This window comes from Aulonocara sp. 'chitande type north' Nkhata Bay, linkage group LG14, assembly GCF_057382095.1.
Source record: "Aulonocara sp. 'chitande type north' Nkhata Bay isolate Kocher_YH1m ecotype deep benthic linkage group LG14, A_spYH_male_GT1.1, whole genome shotgun sequence".
Classification (NCBI taxonomy): Eukaryota; Metazoa; Chordata; class Actinopteri; order Cichliformes; family Cichlidae; genus Aulonocara; species Aulonocara sp. 'chitande type north' Nkhata Bay.
Window position 1 is genome coordinate 16044192 of NC_141357.1, and position 23422 is coordinate 16067613.

Sequence of the window (23422 nt, forward strand, 5' to 3'; positions counted from 1 at the left end):
ACGCTCTGCCATACTCATGCCATAGTCATGACTGTGGGTCACGACCCAGGCAGAGGAAAAGTGCTGAAAAAACAATTTTCTCCCCAAAGCCCAAAGTAGAAGACACAGAGAATACTCCATTTATACATAGCTGCAACAATTTGGAACTAACCGCTTATTATTTTTCTGCTAGCTAACATTTTGCTATTATTCATTTTTATTACATAAAGAATTGTCTGTGAAGGTTCTCAGTCATCCAGGTCATCGTAGTCAAAGGAGCTTGCAAAGAAAAGCGTCTGGACTTCTTTAAGTTGCTTGAAGACGTTTCACCTCTCATCCGAGAAGCTTCTTCAGTTCTAAGGTCAAATGGTGGGGAGTCCCAGATTTAAACCTAGTGGGAGTGTCCCCCCACAGAGGGACAAAAGGACCCCCTGATGATCCTCTAATCGCCTGAGCCAAGGTGTGAAACTGGGTGTGGGTCCCAATCAGCCAGGGTTTCGGGTGAGCTCAATGTGAAACCTGGCCCCACCTTATCATGCGAATTCCTGAGGTCAGATGGCCCAGGATGTGAGTGGGCGTTAAGGTGTCTGGGGAGGGAACTACATAAAGAATTCAATTTTAAACAGACATCTTAACTGTACTTCCAAACCTTGGCCTTAGGGTGGGTAAGGCCTTAATGTTACTCAGATATACAGAAGTCCTGAACTGAAAAAGTATCATTTGTTTACTTTTTAAGTTCTTTATTTTACCACTTTTTTTTTTAAGAAACAGTAAAAATCATCCCACATCTCTTAAATTTTACAGTGCAACAGTTTCTATGGGGGTGTTCAGGTAAGGCATTTCAAAGTGTGTGACCTTTTTATTATTAACCTAAACTTATATGTTGGATTGATAAGACTGGATTCAGATTGGCATGACTTTAGTATCTTACTGATCGTATCATATGTATGTATGTGTGTTCCCCAACTCCTTGGCACTTTTGAAGCCTTATCATCATTATCTATAAATGAGTCTTCATCAAACAGTGACATCAAACACAATGTTTATATAGCTTGCAAAGAAGAATTAGAAGAAATATATTTATTTAATATTTTTTGGCTTAGTGTTTATAAACAACTGTTTTTGCCATCTGACTATATAAAGTGATACAAGGTAAAAATGAATAACATGATAAATTACCATGCATGTCTGTGTTTTAATACATGAGCGAAGTGAACAAGTGCCACAGGCCTGGAAAAAGCATTTTTCCTTGTTAAATTAACAAGGAACAGTGTGTGTGCGTGTGTGTGTGTGTGGATACACAGTAAAGTTTGTGCAAGCGTGTTTGCATGACTTACATGTCTTAAATATATTTAGATTCTGAGTATTTGAGGTGATGTGTCTGAGGACAGAAATGTACTCATCATTTAATGAGTAAAATTTGACAAGAGACTAAGAAGAAAACAAAACACTTCAAAAATTAAATGACATTGTGTGGCTGAGCTATGAATGAAAAGGTGCATTTAAAGGTGTAGCAGCTGTATCAATAACAAGAACAAACCTAACCCATTGATCAGATTTTATTTTGCATCTGTGTCTGTAATAATAACTTGTGCTAATTTCTAAATTTCACTGTTATAACAGGTAGACCCTGCACTCAGCTACAAGTGCTGAACCCTGAACGTTCAGCTCGACTCATCAAGGAGATCCTGTCAACAGCCTGGCCAACCAGAGACTTTAAAGTTCATTGGGATCCTGGAAACAGGGAGTTGAAGCATCCTACATTTTCCTGGCTAAAGTTGATTTGGAAGCATCTCTATATATATTTTGCTGATGACCTAAATACATTTGAAGACATGCCTTTGATCCCACTTGTGCCACTCGAGGAAAGCACACACACAGTTGAGCTTCTTCGTTTCAAAACTCCATCACCCATAGTACTTGTGGATGAGGAAGAGGCGCCACTTTCTGAAAACGTGCTTGACATCATAGAAAAGCTTGGAGGAGTAGTGATAAAAAAGCTGGATCCCTGTTTGCAGCATCCTCTGCTAAAAAATTACATTCACCCATGCTCTCCTGGTATGCTTCTGCAAATTCTGAGTAGAACATCAGCCCAACGATTATCAAGCCAAGTCTCTTCTTTCTCAGTGGAAGAGAAAATTGCACTCAGAAATTTTCTTGCAGGGCTGTCTGACATTACAGAGAAGGAGAAGTATATCCTACTTGACCTTTCCATCTTTAAAAAACTGGGTACATGCTCTAAAGGTACCTCAGCATTCACATCACTGAGAGGGGCCAGAGCTTTACACCACAGAGCCAAGCACCCGCCAGATGTGAAATTATCTGAAAATCTTGTTTCTTGCTCTGATGAGGAATCAATTCGCCTCATCAAAATGCTAAATGTTGAACAAGTGAAAACAACAGAATGTTTCAAAATGATTATTCAGGATATTGAGAGAGGTTACTACACAACAGATGAGACAACTGAAATCATGCTCTGGGCTCTTAAACATTTGGCTTTTCTAAAGAATGAAAACTCAGCCGTGATTGGATGGCTTTCTGCTCTTAAATTCATTCAGCTGCCTTGTGGAAAGTCAGTCAAAGCGACAGATCTTTTTGATCCTGAGCTAGAGATCCTGCAACATCTATTCTTCATGGAGGAAAAAAACAGGTTTCCCACAAGTACATTCACATCATCTCCAGATATTCTTCATTCACTCAGACAACTGGGACTAAGAAATGAAGTACAGCTCAGTGAAAAAGATGTACTTCGAGTGGCAAAGAAGATAGAGGAGTTGCAAAGCAGTGAGGAACCTAAATGGGACTTGATAATTAAAAAAGCAAAAACACTGCTGCAAATACTTAACAAACAGACCAAGCTTGTAAAATCAGCTGATGCTCAGACAGCTTTGCTTAAACTAAAATGGGCACCGGTCTGTAAAGACAGACCCTTAACTTACCCTAAATCTCTTGCTTGGGTTGGAGATACTATCCATATCTGCTCTTTGTCTGAAATGTGTGAAATATCCCATGCAGTGCTTGTGGGATCTTCAGTACCACTGGTTGAACACACATCTGCAGGTATGAAGAAGGCACTGAAACTGACTATGGAGCCACAAGTGGATCAAGTATTACAACACTTGAAAGCAGTGAATGACTGGCATAAATCTCAGGCATTCACCACAGAGGATTGGTATCAGTTCCAGCAGATCTTGTTTGAGATTTATGGCTTCATGCAGGCTCATCTTGAGGATGCAAGAGAAGCAATGAAATCACTGCCTTTTGATTGGGTGTGGACAGGGAAGACGTTCTCATCACCTGGCCAGACAGTTTTAAAAGCCCTCCCTGATCTAGACTTGCAGCCTTACCTCTACTCTCTGCCCAAGACAATTAGGAAGTTTCACAAGCTTTTTAAGTTCTGTGGTTCAGTTGAAGAGGTTGTCCCAGACCATGTGTTCAAAGTCATTGCTCTCATTCGACAGAGATGTGAAGGAGAGATGACCAAGGAAGAAAGCAAACGTGATATTCTACTTTTAATCAACATCCTGAGATGGCTGTACAACAATCAGATACCTGTAGACACTAACATGCATGTGCCCATTCTTTGTTACAAGGACCCAAGCAGGTTAGCGATGAAGCCCATCCATGAATGTACCTACTGTGATATCAAAGTTGATGATTTGAACGACTTACTCGAAGACGCTTCAGAACCGATTATATTGGTCCATGATGACATTCCTATGAAAACAGCAGAGTGGCTGAAGGTCCCATGTTTGAGCACACGCTTGATAAACCCAGAGAATCTTGGCTTTGAACAGTCTGGCCAACAAGAACCTCTAACAGTGAGAATAAAAAATATCTTGGAGGAATATCCATCTGTAGCAGACATTTTCAAAGAGCTTCTTCAAAATGCTGATGATGCAAGTGCAACAGAGTGCAGTTTTCTCATTGACATGAGAAAAAACACTGACATTCGGGAGAATCTCCTTGACCCTGGCATGATTGTTTGCCACGGGCCTGCCTTGTGGTCTTTCAATAATGCCGTATTTTCAGACACAGACTTTCTGAACATCACAAGATTAGGTGGATCAGTGAAAAGGTGTGAAGCAGACAAAGTTGGCAAGTTTGGCTTGGGTTTTAACTCTGTTTATCACGTTACAGATATCCCCATCATAATGAGCAGAGAGTTCATGATTATGTTTGATCCAAACATTAATCACATCAGCAAGCACATCAGAGACAGGTCTAATCCAGGGATCAAAATCAACTGGAACAAACAACAGAGGAGGCTGAGAAAGTTTCCCAATCAGTTCAAACCTTTCATTAATGTCTTCAACTGCCAGCTTCCTTTAGCTCAGGACTCGCCATACAAATACAATGGTACACTGTTCAGACTTCCATTCAGAACAGAGCAGGAAGCGTCAGTAAGTGAAATCAGCAGTCTGTACTACAATACCACAGATATCTACTCTCTCGTTGATGAGTTCAGCATATGTGGCCACAGATTCATTCTGTTCACTCAACATGTTGGAAGCATGGTCTTGAAATACCTGAAATATGAGGAACCAAATCCAGCAGGAGCGCAAGATGTCGTGGTAATAAACAAAAGTGTGTGGTCATCCAAAGCCTCATATGGACCTCTAAGTATCCTAAAATCTGCAGCAAAGGTTATGAAGAAAGTAGCAAGCACCAACAAGGTACCTTCTGATGTTCCCAAGTCTGGATGCATCATACGTGTTATGGTGGAGGAGTTTCACAACGTGTTCAAGCGCATTGTTGATCTCCATTCCCCACTGTTCCGAGGTTCAGAGGAAGATCCTAACCAGTACTTTGAGATGGCTGCTAAAGGTGTTCAGACAAGAAGACTCACAGATGAAATGCCCCAGAAGGCAGTTGAGGTCACGAACTGGCTCATTTGCTCATGCATGGATGCAAATGAGGCACTCAAATTTTCCCTTAGTGATAGTGGAAAAAGATTAGGACTAGTGCCTTGTGGAGGGGTGGCCGTTCTTCTCTCAGAGGAAGAGAATAGAAAATGGACAGTGAAGACAAATGCAACACCAATCGGAGAGGTGTTTTGTTACTTACCTTTAAAAATCAAAACAGGCCTACCAGTCCAAATTAATGGCTGCTTTGCTGTGACATCAAACCGTAAAGAGATTTGGAAGACAGACACCAAAGGACAGTGGAATTCTATATTCATGAGACATGTCATTGTCCAGGCCTATTTAGCAGCTCTCACCATGCTACGGTTAATGGCCGAAAGTGGAGAACTACTGAAGTATAACTACTATGCAGCTTGGCCAGATCCAGGTCAGGTACATGATGACTTCAGACTGATCAGCCAGGGTGTCTACCAAGAAATAGCCAAAGGAGGTGACAGTGAGCATGCAAGAGTTTTCTCAGATGGCAAAACATGGGTGTCAATCAAATGTGTCAGATTCCTTGATGATGCCTTACTCTGCAGGTCAGACATAGGACCCGCTGCTTTCAAAATCTTCTTGAAATACCTCAAAAAGAGTGGCTCACAAAACCTCTGTGCTGTTGAGCTGCCTGACTGGGTGAAGGAAGGATTTGATGATGCTGGGTGCAAAGGAAAGCTGATGGAAAACACCCTGACAGAGAAGCAGTTCTTTTCAGATGTCTTTTTCCCACACATCCAGGAAATTGACAAAGAGCTTAGGGACCCTCTAATGCATTATGTTTTGAATGAGAAACTAGAGGATTTTGCATCAATCCTCAGGGTTACACCTTGTATCCCATGCTCTGGCCCCAACACGGAACTGGTTTTACCTTCTAAACTTATTCACCCAGAGGGAAGAGTTGCTAAACTCTACAACGCTGATGATGGAAGATTTCCTGAAGGAACTTCTAAAGACTATGTAAACCCTGTATGTTTAGTAAAGCTAGTGCAGTTAGGTATGGTAAAAGACGATCTGTCATGGGAGGACCTGATTGAGCGTGCTCATTCTGTCATGGGTCTTAATGAAAGTGATCATACAGCTGCATGCTTCCGTAGTAGTATACTACTCAATCTCATTGACGAAAAGCTGAAGATGAGAGATGAAGGAACAGCTGAGCATTTGGAGAAACTGCAGGACATCAGGTTTCTTCCATTCCTCACAAGGCCTGCAGGATTCTCTCTCCCATGGCATGGGAACAACTTTTCCCCAACAACAATGTTCTCTGCCAGAGAGCTCTTCACAACTGAACATCAGGACACAGTGTGTCTGATGAAGCCAATCCTGAACGAGAATTCCCCATCCTTTAAAGGTTGTGGTGCAATCTCGCTAGCTGTGAAAGACTGTCTTGGTCTAATAAGGAAACCCTCAGTTGGACTGGTCATCAGTCAGCTAAAGAAGCTCTCTCAGGCTTTTGATGGTGTAACTCTGTATCAGGAAAACATAACAAATGCCTGTTACAAATATCTTCATGAGGAGATGCTACAGGACGAAAGTGCAAAAGATCAGATAACTGAGGAACTGAAATCCTTCAGCTCCATCCTGGTAGAGAACACATATGTCAGTCCTTCCAAAGTTGCTTTCCACCTAAATTTTGATGCAGCTCCACATCTTTACCAGCTCCCCAACAAGTACAGAAACAGCTGCCGTGAGCTTTTTGAAAGTGTTGGGGTACAACCTAGCTTCACAGTGGAAGATTTCTCAGCTGTTCTGGAAACTATGAAGCAAGAATGTGGACGAAAAGTACTCAGTGAGGAAAACTTCCAGTTATGTCGCAGAATTATTAGTGAAGGAATATGGAGCCTAATACGAGACAAGAACCAAGAATACTGTCAAGTGAATTATGGTGAGATTCTGTTACCCGACTCCAATCTAATGCTGCAGCCATCAAAATCCCTGTGCTACAATGACTGCCCCTGGATCAAAGTCAGAGACTCAACGGTGAAATACTGTCACGGGGATATTCCAAGAGAGGTTGCTGTAAAATTAGGAGCAGTCCCAAAACGTCATAAAGCATTGGAGAGATATGCCTCAAATGTCTGCTTTACCACACTTGGGAGCGAGTTTGGACAAAAAGAAAAGCTCACAAGCAGAATTAAAAGCATTCTCAATGCTTACCCATCGGAAAAAGAAATGTTGAAAGAGCTGCTTCAAAATGCAGATGATGCCAAAGCAACAGAGATTTACTTTGTTTTTGATCCAAGAACGCACCCCACAGATAGAATATTTGACGATAAATGGATCCCGATGCAAGGCCCAGCGCTCTGTGTATTTAACAATCAACCATTCACAGAAGATGATATCAGAGGTATACAGAATCTTGGGAGAGGAACAAAAGAGGCCAATCCAGGAAAAACTGGTCAATATGGCATAGGATTCAATTCAGTCTACCACATAACTGACTGTCCATCCTTCATCTCTAACAATGACATTCTTTGTATCTTTGATCCACATGCACGGTATGCACCTGGGGCCACATCTGTGAGTCCTGGAAGAATGTTTCGAGACTTGGACTCTGACTTCAGGTCTCAGTTTTCAGATGTTCTTAATCTTTACTTAGGAGCTCATTTTAAGTTGGAACGCAGCACAATGTTCAGATTTCCCATCCGCTCTACAGACATGGCAAAGACATCAGAGATCAGTTCTGTCGCTGCGTCTGACAGGATGGTACAGAACCTTCTGGATAAGCTTAAAACTGATGGTGCAGAACTTTTGATGTTTCTTAACCACATGGAGAAAATATCAATCTGTACTATTGATCATTCATCTGGTGAACTAAAAGTGCTCTACTCTGTGACAGCCAAAATAACAGATGGTGACCGATTGAAACGCAAACAATTTCATGCCTCTGTCATCGACAGTGTGACCAAAAAGAAGCCGCTTACTGCTATCCCAGTCCAGCAGATAACCTACACAATGGACATAGAGGATACTGAGGGAAATCTGACTACATGGATGATCTGCAACAGATCTGGCTTCCCTAACATTGAAAATGTCTCTAAAAGTGTGATCTCAGCTCACAAAAATGAAGACATCACCCTGTTTCCACGTGGAGGGGTAGCTGCATGTGTAAGTCACAACTACAAAAAACCCCACAGAGCTTTCTGCTTTCTTCCTCTTTCACTCGAGACAGGGTTACCCTTTCATGTCAATGGACATTTTGCCCTAGATTCTGCCAGAAGAAACCTGTGGAGAGATGACAATGGAGTTGGGGTGAGGAGTGACTGGAATAACAATCTGATGACATCACTGATAGCACCCGCCTGTGTTGAACTGCTGATTCAGCTCAAGCGTCGATACTTCCCAGGTCCAGATCCCACCATGACTATAGTCCAAGGAACACCACTTCATGTTGTTAAAGATACACTGCGGAAATATCTGTTCTTCTTCCCAGCCAACAGACTTGATATACAGCCAGACTGGTACTGCCTGGTTAAAGCAGTATACAGCTGTATCCATGCTGACCTGAAACGTCTCCTTCCTGTTGTCAGAGCAGCACAGATGGACAACTCTGAGATACACTCTGTCATTTATATTTCATGGGTGAATACATCTACAACAAACAAGGGAAGAGCCTTTTTTGATAACCTACTACAAGATGAACTTCAGCATTTGAAAAACACAGAGTACAACCTAACTTCAAGGAAGTCTGTGGCTGAAAATGTCTACAGGCTGAAAACCTTGCTTCTTGATATTGGTTTCAACCTGATTCACAGCTGCGATGAGACTGCAAATCTCTACTTCTGTTTGGAAGATGCAGAGATTCCAGTACGTTATGTTACACCAAGTGATGTCCGTAACTTTCTTTACACTTTCTCATCACCGGATACATCATGCCATGTTGGAAAACTCCCCTGTCGTCTCCAGCAGTCAAACTATAAGCTAGTTCATAACTTGAAGCTTCTAGTGGACTACTGTTTTAAAGATATAGAGGAAAATGAAGTCAAAGTCGAGGGCTTGCCTCTGTTGGTAACAATGGACAACATGCTTCAGGTGTTTGATTCAAAGAGACCAAAGTTCCTGACAGCACACCATGAACTGATATCATCTAGGAAAGACATGTTCATGAACACATTGTACATTAGGTACAGCAACATCCTGTTGAATGCAGGAGTTGCAAAAAGCTTTGACATCAGCAGCTTTGGGGACCTACTTGGGTCTGTTCTTCCAAGAGAGTATCGATCAAAGATTCCTGTGAAATGGAGAGATACCTTTGCAAGTGAATCCTGGCTAAAGAATGTGTGGAACTTCATCAGTGAGAATATCGCTGTTAAGGATAATCAGGTGGAAGTGAAACCTAGCTTCGACACAGTGCTTGAAATTCTGAAAGATTGGGCTTTGCTGCCTGGAATCAAATTCATGGCCAGAGAAAAGCTTGTTGTTCCAGAGTATGATGTGCTTCTACCTCTGAGCTTGATGAGCATTGCCATATTTCCACAGGGCCAAAATGACAAAGTCTTTCATACCCTAATGAAAGCAGGGTGTATTCAACTTGCAGTTAACAAAATCTGTGTCAAAGAGAGTCAGCTCGTGCCTTTTCTGACACAGTACACTGCAAACATTGAAAATCCATCAAGTGTTCTGAAAGCTGTAGAGTACATGATTCAGACATCTGCATTCAAATCGGGAAACCTGAATGACAAGGACTTTGAGGCTTTTTTGTTATATTTCAACTGCAACTTGGCTAGCCTCACACAAGAAGATGCACAGAGCCTAAAACTCCTCCCATGCTTTAAATCAGTTAGCGGAAAATATATCAGCATTGCTAACTACGGGGCAAACTATGTTCTTGCCAAAAGTCTCCCTTCTGCGGACATAGACAAATGGGCGAACACGAACTCCTTTGCATTTCTTGCAGATTGTCCGCAGCTCAAAGAGTTGTATACGTTCCTTGGCTGCATGCCAATAGATGACTTAGAAATCTACCTCCATCATCTTCTGCCAAAGTTTGAGAGTCTTTCCTATGATGCCAAAGTTGAACACATTGTCTATCTGAAGGAGAGGCTTTTGGCAATGGAAGAACCATGTGAGATGAAAGATCAGCTCTATGAGAAACTGAAGGAACTGTCGTTCATCTATGACTACTCAAACAGAATCAGGCCAACTAAGTTCTTCTATGATAAAACAGTTAAAGTGTTTGAAGTTATGCTACCTACAAAGTCATTCATACCTACTGAGTTTTTTAAAAAAGTAGAGCAAGTGTCAAAACCCAAGAATGGGACATTGTTGCTCACCTCATGGATAAATTTTCTGAGAAATATTGGTCTCAAGCATGAAGTATCACAGCAGCAAATTCTTCAGTTTGCAAAAGAGATCAGCATCAAAGCGCAAACGGAGTGCTGGACCAAGGAAAAAGTGCAAACCATTGTCGATGTTCTTTTGAACCATATTTTCAGTGAGAGGATGGACCTTTTTCAGGGCACTTTTCTCAAAGAGCTCTCAATGATACCTTTTCTGTGCCCTGAGAGAGCACCCAAAGAACTCATCAAACTTCATTCTCAGTACCAAGAGATGAGTGGCACACTTCCTCTCATACGTTTCAGTGGGTCCCAAGTGAATCCAAAGTTCAAGCAAACAGATATTATTCATTTGCTTTGGACATCATGTCCAATACTACCAGAGAAAGCTACACCTTTAAGCATAAGGGACCAAGAGGGTAGCACTTTCACTGGGCAGGAACAACTTGACCAAGTGTTAAACATGCTAGGTGTCAACTTGGACCCACCTCTGGAGAAAGTCATAAGCAACTGTAAGAATATCTGCAGTATATCCAATCCTGATGATGAAATGGTGAAAACCAGGAACAAAGTTCTAAGATCCACATATGAGTTCCTCAATGCAGATAAAAGAGATTTCCGTTACCAGCTCCGTGGAGTAGCCTTTGTCATGGTAGAAGATGGCTGGAAATTGCTAAAACCTGAAGAGGTGGTCATTAATTTGGACAATGAATCTGACTTCAAACCCTACTTGTACAAACTACCTCTAGAACTCGGTACCTTTCATCAACTGTTCAAAGAACTTGGTACAGAGGATGTTGTGTCAACCAGACAATATGTTGAAGTGCTGTGGCGAATTTACAGAAATTCAGAGGGAAAGCAGCTTGACCCAAATGAAATGAGAACTGTGAAAAGGGTTGTTTCGGGATTGTTCAAGTCTCTTCATAATGAGCCAAAGGACATTCGCAAAGACCTTGAAGATCTAAGAGATTTGATATTTTACCTGCCAAGCCATGATGGTAGATTAGCCAAATCGAATGTGTTGGTGTTTGATGATGCACCACACTACAAGAGCAGAATTCAGGGTAATGTTGGAGTTCAGATGCTTGTGGATCTGAGCCAGTGTTATCTAGGCAAAGATCATGCCTACCACACAAAACTAATCATGCTACTTCCACAGAAGCTAAGGCCTAGACTGCTGAGTAGCATTCTTGAAGAGCAACTTGATGAGGACTCTCCAAAAATGTGCCAGTTCGGTGCCCTTTGCTCGCTACAAGGTCGCCTTCAGCTGTTGCTCTCATCAGAACAGTTCATCACAGGACTGATCAGAATAATGAAACATGAGAACGATAATGCATACCTTGTGAATGAAGACAAAGCCATACGTCTCTGCAAAGCGCTTTGTGAAGGGCTCAAAGTGTCCTGTTTTGAGAAACTCCAGACAACTTTAAGAGTGAAAGGATGTAGCCCTATCCCGCACAGTCGCAGCGAAACGCTAGCATTCCTCAAGAGATATGGGACAGCTGTGATTCACCTCTACATCCAACATTCAGACAGCAAAGACATTAACTTTCTTTTGGCTCTTGCTATGACACTGAAGTCTGCTACAGACAATTTGATTTCAGACACGTCGTACCTGATTGCTATGTTGGGCTGTAATGACATCTATAGAATCACAGAGAAGCTGGACAACCTTGGTGTTAAATATGATTCAACAGAGCCTTCACAGCTTGAGCTACCCCTCCCTGGAACCCCAATTCCAGCAGAGATACATCACACACTGCTCATGGATCCAATGAATGTATTCTATCCAGGGGAATATGTGGGTTATCTTGTAGACTCTGAGGGGGGAGACATATATGGCTCATATCAGCCCACCTATACATACGCCATCATTGTACAAGAAGTCGAAAGAGAAGAGGAAGAAAACACAAGTTTCCTTGGGAAATGCTTCCAGATCGACATTGGTTATAGTGAGTACAAAATAGTTAGTTCCCTCGACTTATACAAGTTCTCCAGACAAGATGAAAGCACTCAAGTTCGAGACACATCAACACCATTAACACCTACGAGCCCAGACAGTCGTTCCTCTGGTCTACGAATGGTCCCCCCTCCATTTCCTGGCAAAGAAAACTTGCGACCCCCTCCACATAAACAGTCTCCAAAAAAGATCAAACTTAAGGCATTGCCTGAGATTCTTAAAGAAGTGACCTTAGTAGTTGAACAAGCCTGGAAGCTTCCTGAGATGGAGAGAAAAAAGATTATCCGAAGACTGTATCTCAAATGGCATCCAGACAAAAATGCAGAAAATCTGGACATTGCCACAGAAGTCTTCAAGCACCTACAGAATGAGATAAACAGGATGGAGAAGCAGTCTTTGGCTGATCAGCAAAATACAGACAGGGCTTCCAGGAGAGCCTACTCTGCATCATCAACCCGCTTCCAGTCAGAGAAATTCTCATTTCAAAGGTTTTATTCATCGTGGAACCAGGAAGCAACGAGTCACAAATCAGAAAGGCAACAGTTCAGGGAACATTATACAAGTTATGCAAGTTCATCACACTCGCATCGTTTCTTTGTTCCCCCAACCTTTAAGACAGTTGGAAACCCTGTGGAGGCCCGCAGGTGGCTGAGACAAGCCAGAGCAAACTACTCTGCTGCTCGCAATGACCTTCATAAGAATGCTAACGAGTGGGTTTGTTTCAAGTGCTACTTGGCCACAAAGCTTGCATTGATAGCTGCTGATTATGCTGTCAGAGGAAAGTCAGACAAAGATGTAAAGCCGACTGCGCTGGCTCAAAAAGTAGAGGAGTACAACTCCCAGCTCAAAGGCCTCGCCAGTGACGTTCAGATCCTGGAAGGATACGGTGTGGACAGCCTCAGAACTCGCTACCCTGATCTCCTGCCATTCCCGCAGATTCCCAATGACAGATACACATCTGAGGTTGCAATGAGAGTGATGGAATGTACTGCACGGATAATCATAAAGCTTGAAACCTTTGTGCAGCAAAAAATATGATACTGCTGTTGATGAAGACGAGTATGCATAGATCCTCTGTGGAATTGAGGAAATGTGTGATTGTGTGCAATACAGACCATGTATCAAGAATCCCCCCTGGCAGCTTATGGTACATATGCAGTTCACACCTGTGATGGCGGTGCTGTGGCTCATGCACAGTAAATACATGTATGGCTTCCATAACCTGTTAGGCTGCATTCATAGAAATTTGATGTAATATGTAAAAAAAACATAAACCATAATGTAATATGTAAAAAAGCCATTTGTGCATATGCTGTACATACAGATGCCTCAGCAATACATTTTGTTTACCAAAGTCCCCACATTGACTATCTTTGCTCTAAGTTAGAAAAAATGCTGCTTTTTTTTTACTTTATCTTTTGTAAAAAATAAATGAATATATTTTCTTGCTACGGAAAACCCGTTGGGTGTACTTAAAGGCTGTGCATATTATGAAAAAGGTCAAATCTGTCAAGTAATGCAGTTACTGTCATGCAACATCTCCTATTTGCAAAAGCTCAGCAAGTCAAGGAAGTACAATCATGTTTGTACATTTTGTTTGTACTTTTATGCTTGATTTCGTATCATTTTGTTATAAGTTGTACATTCTCTGTAACATAGCCAGGCACTTGTTTATGGACAGAGCACTTTTTGAAACTCATGTACTTGCACTTGTGTAGCATTAGTCAACCCAGAAACTTGGGACAATCCAGCTGTGAACAGAAACATGTTCTGTTAATTTTAACTCACTTGTATGTTTTGTGTCAGTCAATATGAAGTACCTGTACTCAAAGCTGGAGTGCAAGTGTCTTGCTTTTATCTGTGAAGTTTTAGAAAAGGCGATTAGTCAAGTATCCTTGTAGGGTTTTTTTGGTTTTGTTTTTTACCTGTTTGTTAATACTCAGCAGGATTTGTGATAAAGAGCCATATTCTGTAATCTGGGCACAACCCAACATGTTAACCTTTGCCAGCATTAACCCATGTTCATACTTTTTATTTTTGTCAGTTGAATCTTTTGGTTTAAGGAACATAGATAAGCACCAGACTGTGGTGCTCTTGTGTTTTTTTGCTGATTTAGCAGCTTGGTTTTACCTCTGATTTGAAGGACGATACACACACTGATCACACATTGTAAACAGAAACAATAACTTATACCTCAAGCTTGAGGTCACTCAGTCAAGACTGTCCCCTGAATAAACTTTGGAGTTCTTTCTGTAGATCATGATGATGTACACTAGCCATAGAAAGCCCTAATAAATTCACCCCCCAAATACTCTGTGCCAGTTATTGCTTGGACATTATTTTAAAATAAGGTGTATTTTGAATAGAGGAGTGTGACTTTAATTTTGCATTGACAGAAACTGATATTTTAAAATGAAATATTGATATTGTATCAGTAATGTATACTGTTTTACAGTGAGGTGTGAGTTTTAATTACTTTCTTAAAAAGACAAGATGCAAAGTTATAGATGAATTGGACTGACTGAATCACTGCAATCCTGTGAAAAAGAACTCTGTGCTATCCTGAGATAAACTATGCAAACCCCACTGCATATATCATATACACCGTGGGGTTATCAGTCTCTCACATCGTTGGGCAAATGTTGGTTTTGGAAAGATGTAGTGCAGTGTATTATAACTAGAGCTAAATAGCTTCTCTTTGGTCATTTTTCCAGATGTCTTGCGATTTGTTCAGATGCAATTTAACAAACCAAAGCATGGTACGTCTTGGAGATACGATTCTTTCTTCCGGCAACCCTTCTAAAAAAAGCCATACTTGTCCAGCTTGAGGTCTGTAGTCTGAGATGTAGCGCTTGGTTTTTTGCAGTTTCTCTGAGCATTGCATGGGCTGACCTCTGGGTGGACTTCTTGAGACATCACCTGTTAACTGTCTTGAATGTTTTCCACTTTTAAAGAATCTCTCACTGTAGAATGACGGACTTCATAATGTTTGGAAATGACCGTATACCCATTGGCACACTGATGGGCAGCAAAATTTGCTTTTCTAAAATCTTTCCTCACAATCATGTTAACACACACCCGAATGCTCCAGACTAGCAAACAGCCAAAATGTCTGCTATTACAAAGATGCTTACACTTGTTCGTGATCAATTAATGAAGTGCATTCATAGCAACACTTGGCCACTACTTAACTTTTCCATTCCTATGGAAGCTAAAAGGGATAATTACTTTTTCACAGGATTGTATATTTATATATGTATTTAAAGTTGAGATACCAAAATTATGATATGTCTATAAGATAATCATGATGTGTAAAATGTGATATAGTGACAGTCATGTTTTAAGCACAAATGCTCCTAGTGTCCTACAGTCTTGCATCTGCATTTGCATTAAAACCTCAAAGTTATAAGATTTATTACAATGTAGTATGTTTATTAGCTAGCCATAGCTGGTACTAGTAGAACTATTTTTTTTTAATGAAGCTGATTTCTGGAGTTATTTGAAGGGTTAAATTTACACTTGCCAAAACAAATTGATTTTCTACGCTGACATCACATTACTGCAGTTTGAACCATCCTAAAAATAAAGAGCATACAGCTTCATGACCCCGCTGCAGCACACACTGTGATCCACTGAATAAGCACAAAGTTGCTTCTCTTGGGCTGCTGGTGTCAGTCACTGTGGTGTTACTGCAGAGTTTTACCACTAGAGTGCATCACAGAGCCATTAATTAGGCCAGTTACATTAAACTGAGTCCACCAGCATGCAGCTTACGTGCACATCAGTCTGTCAATGCTTTCATTTTCTGTTTTTTTCCTTTCTTTCTTAGATAGACTGAATTATAAAACATGAGAACATTTTTTAGAAAAGCAAGCATGTGAAGATTACAGCTGCTGACAGGCAGGTAGAAGAATAGCACAAAGTTTATTCAAAAATAAAACATACACATTGCACACTATTAAAATATCTCAGGACTAATAATGAACTACTTAAAAAAGACTGATGACAAAAACACAATGGTGTGAAATGTTCTAAAACAGTGATGTACAGACGAACTGGTGCCAAACTCGGTGCGACTATCACTACAACATACGGATATTTTCGACCCATTTAACCAAAGGCAAATTTAATCATAAAGGCAATGGTTATACTGAAAGTATGAGATCCAAGTTCTTATTTTCCACATATTTTGTTTTTGCGTTCTTTTTTCTGAGGTCAGCAGTGATGATATATTAGTCCTTTGGCCGTAAGTGAGATTACTGAACAAACAGACCAGCTCAGCTTACCAGCAGGAAATTGCTGCGTAATTACATGCTTACAACATGCCAAACATGTGGCATGTGATCGCTGCTCTCTGTGTGTCTGACATCAGGACTACACATAAAACAGATTTCATCAATTTTGGTGGAGAGCTGGAGCACTGGCAAAGGAAGAGCCCATGACCTTTTTGTGCGGATCCAAGCCACTTACTTTAAAATTGCAAAATAGTGCACTGGCGTTGGTCTTATCAGAGAGTATGCTCTCCAAGTGCCCTTTGTAGATACACATGTGAAACCTCATTAATATCAAAACCTCATTATCTGAATTTGAGTTTAAAAAAAGAAAAAAGACAAAAAATAAAACAAAATATACAGCATTTGTGTTTGTCTCCATTTAAATAAATACATGCACCAACACCAAAACACAGCATACCAAGGGCTTGGACCAAGAGGAGATTGTATAAAGCAAAACAAATATTTTCAATAACACTCTGGCGTTGTTTCAGGGATTTATTTTTCAAATTTTCAAGCCCTTGATATGCTTCACTTTCATTTATTGCACCACAAGATAATATTGCATAGGATGTAAGCTGTTACCAGCTCCTCGTTGCCCAGCCATGACACTGTGTGTGTAAAAAAAATGATCCATAAAGCTCTGATGCAGACAAATTTAGTTGTGAGAGCCAATTTGTTTCGGTTGAATGGTCAGAAGTTCATAAATGCAACTTAAAGAACTCATTTCATTTATGCCAGCAGGCATTTGTATTTTCACAGGCCTCGATGTGCCACTGGGATCCTGGTAGACCCACTGTGGTATAAAGATAAAAAAAAAACTGTTGTGCTTGTTGCCTCCCAGAAGGTGCCTCTTCTGAGAGATGAAAAATCGATGACCTTGTCAGACTCTATCTAGCAGTCCTGATTATCGCTGCAAGTGGAAGTTCTTCCAGCCTTGGACAGGAAGAGCTTTCCGCTGGGACAGACGCAGACCTCGTAGAGAATCTGAGCATTTCCAGAAACCCCATCCTCGCTCTTGGGCAGGCGCGGCATGCGCACCGTCTCAGCATCCAGCACCAGCTGTACAGCAGACAGCACGGAGAGCAAGGACGATTAAAGGAGAACAACAAAGATCCAGCGAAAGAGCAAGGAAATATCACTCTGTTTCAGTCCTTTTACGTCATGCACGCACAATAAGACACAGTGTGCAGCGAGCTAAAGAATGATCTATTTAATACCTAACCAGTGCATGACGACATGATGATAATTTTTAAAAAAAAGAAAAAAGGTCTGGCAGTAAATCAGCTTAAAATGAGAGAACGTGAGCGTTAAAGTTAAGTGCAGATTAACATGCAGTTATCATCCTCACAGCAAGAAAAGAAAGATGAAGAAGTGATGCAGCACACAACTACTCTGTCATATAAATGTGCTGATCTACTGAGAGTTAATTCAAAAAAGGTCAAATAAGTGCTCGTGATACAAATGGCTCTAACGTGCTTCAGTCAGCTCGCTGAACCACAGCTATTAGTCAGATCCGATTCAGCCACCAATTACCAAAACTCACTCTAAACAGCAAACCACTACCCACAACAAACCTACAGAGCACAAACAGATGTTTTCAAAGTTCAAAAGAAAGGGTTAGGGTTAGACGAGATTCTCACAGCTTTAGAAAAAGATTTTCTTTAATATGTTACACTATATCCTTTTGATAAGAAAGATAAAGAGGCTTTTTAAGTGCCGGCTGTCTGTAAGGTGTTTCTACACAAAAATGTTCAGTAAATGGGAACAGCAGAGCGCCTTTTAAACTGAACTCGAGCTCCCAGGTGTGACCCGAGAGAGCGTAAAAGCGTAGCGCAGCATGTTTGCTGGAAAAACATGCTCTCTATATTCCCTCTGTGAGCTAAAGGAAAAAGCATGCCTGAAGACGGCTTTGTAGCAATCAGCAGGAAGTGAAAAGTGGATTTCGTACCAGCCCTTCTTTTGACTGCAGAATGACATCCATGTTGGAAGCAGCTTCAATGTTGCCAGCCAGAGCTTTCATAAAAACTCCTTTCGGTGCATCCATACTGAGCGAGCGAGTCGGGGACTCCAACCTAAAGAAACATCTCGACTTTAAAAACACCACCATTTTATCCGTTTGCTTGTTTATTTCACCTGAGCAACACCTGTGAGACTGAACCTAAACTTTGATTTCTTATAGTTTTGTATTTCTTTAGCAGATTGTTTTGAAAAATCCAATAATACACAAAGTCTGAAACGCTCACCTCAGCTCTTTCAACATTTCTGATCTCAGCTGAGGCACCTCCACTGAATGCTGGAACAGCGCTCCTTCAGGACCTGCAAACAAAGATACACAAACATCAAGATCTGTTCCAGCATTTAACAGAGTCCAGGAGCCTGATATGGTCACAACACACACCAAACATTTTTAATAAAACAACATGAGTAGCTTTGCTGACAGTGGCATTCATGGTATGTTGGCCAGTTCACCCCTTTGTCCCAGACTGAAGTATTTTAACACTGCACTCACCCTGTTCAACTGCTTGTTAATGCAAACATCTAATCAGCCAATCACATGGCAGCAACTCAGCATATTTAGACATGTAGGAATGCTCGAGATGACCTGCTGAAGTTCAAACTGAGCACCAGAATGGGGAAGAAAGGTGATTTGAATTATTTTGAATGTAGACTGACTGTAGCTGTCAGACGGGTTGCTCTGGGAATTTCACAAACTGCTGATCTACTGGGATTTTCCCACACAAGCATCACTAGTGTTTACAGACAAAGGTCTGATAAATATCCGGTGAGCAGCAGATTTCTAGCTGAAAATGCCTTTTTGATGCCAGAGGTCAGAGGAGAATGGTCTGACTGCTCCGAGGTGATAGGAAGGCAACAGTAACTCATTACTCATTACAACCAAGGTATGTAGGAAACTACCTTTCCTGACTCCTGTCAGCTAAGAACAGGAAAATGGGGTCTAAATTCACACCAAAATGGGACAACAGAAGGTCTGATGAGTCTCAAATTCTGCTCCAATATTCAGATTATGGGGTGAGAATTTCAATTAAATTGAATTTACTTCAATTCAATTTTATTTTTATAGTCCCGAATCACCAGAACAGTTGCCTCAAGGTGCTTTCTATTTTTAGGTAAAGACCTTACAATAATACAGAGAAAACAGACAAAAAAACCCAAAATCATATGACCCCTCATGAGTGAGTGCTTTGGTAACAGTGGGAAGAAAAAACTCCCTTTTAACAGGAAGGAACCTCCAGCAGAGCCAGGCTCAGGGAGGGGCAGCCATCTCTTGCGACTAGTTGGAGGTGAGAGAAGGAAGATGGGACAAAAGACATGCTGTGAAAGCATAGTTCCAGCCTGCCTTGGTTCAGCCTGCTGGTGGTGAGCAATATTTTCTTGGCACACTTTGGACTCCTTAGAGCAACTGAGCATTATTTAAACACCACAGCCTACCTGAATATTGCAGCTGATCACGTCCATCCCTTTATAACCGCAGTGTACCCATCCTTGGCTGCTTCCAGTAGGAAAGCGCACCATGTCACAAAACTCAAACTGGTTTCTTGAAAATGACAGTGAGTTCAAAGAACTCACATGACCTCCACGGTCATCAGATCTCAGTCCAATAGAGGACCTTTGGGTCTGCGGTTGAACGGGAGATTCCGATGACGGATGTGCAGCTGACAAATCTGCAGCAACAGTGTGATGCCGTCATGTCACTGTCGACCAAAATCTCTGAGGTGTCCTTTGAAGAATTAAGCTAGCTCTGAAGGTGTACCTAATAAAGTGCCAGGTGAGTGTAACTAAAGTTTTGTAGACGCCACCTGTGCTCAGAGGATGAGGGGCTGCTGACTGTAATCCTCTAATATTTATCTCAAAGCACTGCAGTGCAGTATATATTGTGGATTGCGTCGTTGTGTAAACATTGTTTGTTTTTTTTAAATAGAGGCGGGCTGTCTGCCTACTTCGACTTCAGAAAAATTCAGGCAATGCTGGAGCAGAGAAGTAAAACTGGATCCAAATGCTGCAACACTTGGAGCCAACTGTGAAGGATGTAAACACTCCACAAACACAGAGAGTACAGAAGCTTTGTTTAGAGGATTCCTGGAAAAACAGCTCCCGCTGCCTGCTGCTCTCTGCGGATCAAACTGACCCCGGGCGATACGAAGTTATCGGCTGACACTCTGTTCAACATTAATCAGTCAGCACAGCGTGTGGCCAGCGGCACACGTAACCATTAACGCAACCCACCGGAGACTAAGATTCAGAATAAAAGCGCAGAAATATCCCATCAACCCTTTGTTCAGTAATATGATAAACTGTACAGTATTGTGCTCTGGCATCTCATTTTTCTGTTCTCTCTGTGCACTTCAAAGATAACCACGCACTCTATGACACGAATGACTGTGAAAATGACTGGGCTGTCTCTGCCCTTGGGTGCTGGATTGTTGAGCTGATATTTGCCATCAAACCAAATTGGTCCTGTTGAGTCTACATCTGTTGTCAGTGTTATTATTTTTTCATTTTTTTCCCCAAAACCCTTCCACCAACAGGTGTGTGCTACGTCCAAGGAAACACAGCACGTCGCGGCCATTGGTGTACCTGTGACTCGTAGTTTGTCTGGCCCAATCTCAGCCTTGTCGCCATCTGCAGTGAACAGCATGTTGTCATTGTGCGAGTTAATGAGCAGATTTCGAGTGTGTCCCTGAGCCTCTTTTGGACCTGGAACAACAACAACAACAACACCTGAAGGGGTTTGGCAATAAGACATGAGTAACGTGCAACCATGAAAATCTATCATCATTCTCTTCCTGTGATTCAGTTCGATGTGCTCAGAGACACATTCCCAATTTAGATCAGCGTAGAGGTGGAAAGGGGAAAGTCAGCGGCCACCTGCTGATGAGAAACGCAGTGATTAAAAATGCGTAACCATATTACTGCTTTGGTCTGACACGAAACTCATCTGAGGTTACTTCCTTTTGCCCTTCACTCCATCAGCCCTGAGAGAAGCTGCTCTAAAACATGTAGATCACTCAGTGAGATATTTAACCTCTGTCAGGGCTCACAACTGTGAACAGACACGCAGTATTCCCTAACAAGCATTTTAGTTTTATTCACAGAGGCCCAAGAGTATGCAGGCTATGCATTTTATGGCTTAATGATCAAGGACACATAACGGCACTGTGGAACACAACAATTTGCTGGCCTTTTAATTATGACAAAATCCCCCAACGTGGCAGTCGGTGAGCCATAAAGAGACGCACAAATATGATCCTCCACCGGCCTCAGGCCCTCGCGTGTAATACAGAATGATCCAGAAGCAATGGATGGAGAAAAGGAATGCTGAATTTAATGGATTTTAAATGGAAATCTAAGAGATTATGAATTGAAATATGGCCTCTTGTCTCTGCTAATGCTGGATGAGAAATCCCTGCAGTGCACCAGTGTCTTTACTGTCACTCTCAGTGTCACTCATTAGCAGGATGTGATGTGTATGTGCCGCATGTTTCTGTGTGTCCTCTCACCCACAGATATCCTCTCTATAACGTCACCATTTTCATTGCGGGCGTTGAGGGAAACATTTTCCGATGAGTGTAATAGAAGTGAAGAGTCCTGTGGAGATGAAGAAATATTGTCTTATTAACAGCCTGTGGAAATAACATCAATCTGCAACAGTAAAATGATAAAAATTAGAATATTTGCATGTATGAACTTGGACAAAGAGGTTTTATGTGAGGTTTTTAGGCACGCTGGCTCTACAGGTAGCACTCGTTCACTGGTCAGACCCTTTAGTCCACACTAACTAATGGATTGTAAAAGCATTCATGATTCCCTGAGGATAACTCCTACTGACTTTCATTGCCTGACTCTAACGCTACCATGAGGTTGATAATGTGAGGTTTATTAGGCTATCAAGACAGCTCTGCAAAACTGGCATCCATAAAAAAAACAGGACGTTTATTTGAATAGTGCCCATTAAAATCAGCATTACAAAACTGCTTTACATAAACATAATACACACAAAAAAATACAAAAAAGTCAAAGTTATCAGATGATTTAAAACCAAAGTATTACACTCTAGAGATAAGCTAGTGCATTGTCGAGAGTGAAATACAATACAAATTAAAAAAGTAAACATTATAAGAACATTTTATTTTAAAAAATAAATAAAATGAGTAAAGCTTAACACTTGCGAAATAAAAGTCAGACTTGCTCAGGCAGGTTTTTCCACAGCAGAGGAGCCCAAACAGCAAATGCTCAGTCGCCTTCAGTTTTTAAGCATGAGGTGGGAACAGTTGGCAGGTTCCTGCCTCAGGATATCAGGCTGCTCACTGGTCTATTCCAGCATCTCTTCTGGAGCCAGGTCATGAAGGGCACTCACTCCTGACACCCTCTGTCCTAACGTGGGGACATTACGTTTTGGCTTTTCTGCACTTTGTATTTCACTTCAGTCAATAAAGCATTTTTACTTTGTGGTGGTGACTTTATTTCACTATGCTGTAAAATAAACAGTATGAGGATCATGAGGGCATGCTATGAGGTTTATCTGTCAGAGGTCCAAAGTAACGTGATATTTAGAATCCTCATATATCATTCCTTATATGCCTATATGTTCTCAATACAAAGGATGACAAACTCAGTTTTAAATAGCCCTAAACAGCATTATTATTGCTTTGACCTTCAGATCAATCTATTAACAATCAAGGAGAGGTCGGAGGTCAAATCTGACATTTGAAATCTGTATATTGCAATCATATTATATTAGATTATTTTCTATGTGTTGGCAATACACACAACACTTGTGAGAATCAGTTTCTAAGATATGGCTAGGCTTTTTGTCAATTTTCTACCAATAAATCATAAAGTTCACCTTCATGACCTCAGGGGATGTAAGCAAAATTTGAATGGATTGTTGGCATGACCCCACGCTACACCCCTACACAGTTTTTATCAGAATTCATTCAAAACTTTGAGCTATAGTGTTTACAGACAGAAAGAATGACATGCAGGCACAGAAACACTGTCAAAAACATAACC

General features: G+C 41.3%; 2 protein-coding genes across 3 annotated transcripts in view; one reads left to right on the forward strand and one right to left on the reverse strand.

The window, feature by feature from the left end:
• The window catches only part of sacs (sacsin molecular chaperone), a 27598-nt gene extending 10855 nt beyond the window's left edge, over positions 1-16743 (forward strand). For both annotated transcript variants that reach the window (XM_086261207.1, XM_086261206.1), the window contains one exon: positions 1603-16743. In XM_086261207.1, coding sequence (XP_086117333.1) covers positions 1603-13154 — 11552 coding nt within the window. In that variant the 3' untranslated portion in view covers positions 13155-16743. The remainder of the gene's footprint in view (positions 1-1602) is intronic.
• The window catches only part of sgcg (sarcoglycan, gamma), a 17611-nt gene continuing 10210 nt past the window's right edge, over positions 16022-23422 (reverse strand). Inside the window, exons 4-8 of the mRNA XM_086261208.1 lie at positions 21910-21997; positions 20987-21106; positions 18634-18706; positions 18339-18462; positions 16022-17449 (exon numbers count right to left, since the gene is read on the reverse strand). Of these exons, the coding sequence (XP_086117334.1) occupies positions 17282-17449; positions 18339-18462; positions 18634-18706; positions 20987-21106; positions 21910-21997 (573 nt within the window). The 3' untranslated portion in view covers positions 16022-17281. The remainder of the gene's footprint in view (positions 17450-18338; positions 18463-18633; positions 18707-20986; positions 21107-21909; positions 21998-23422) is intronic.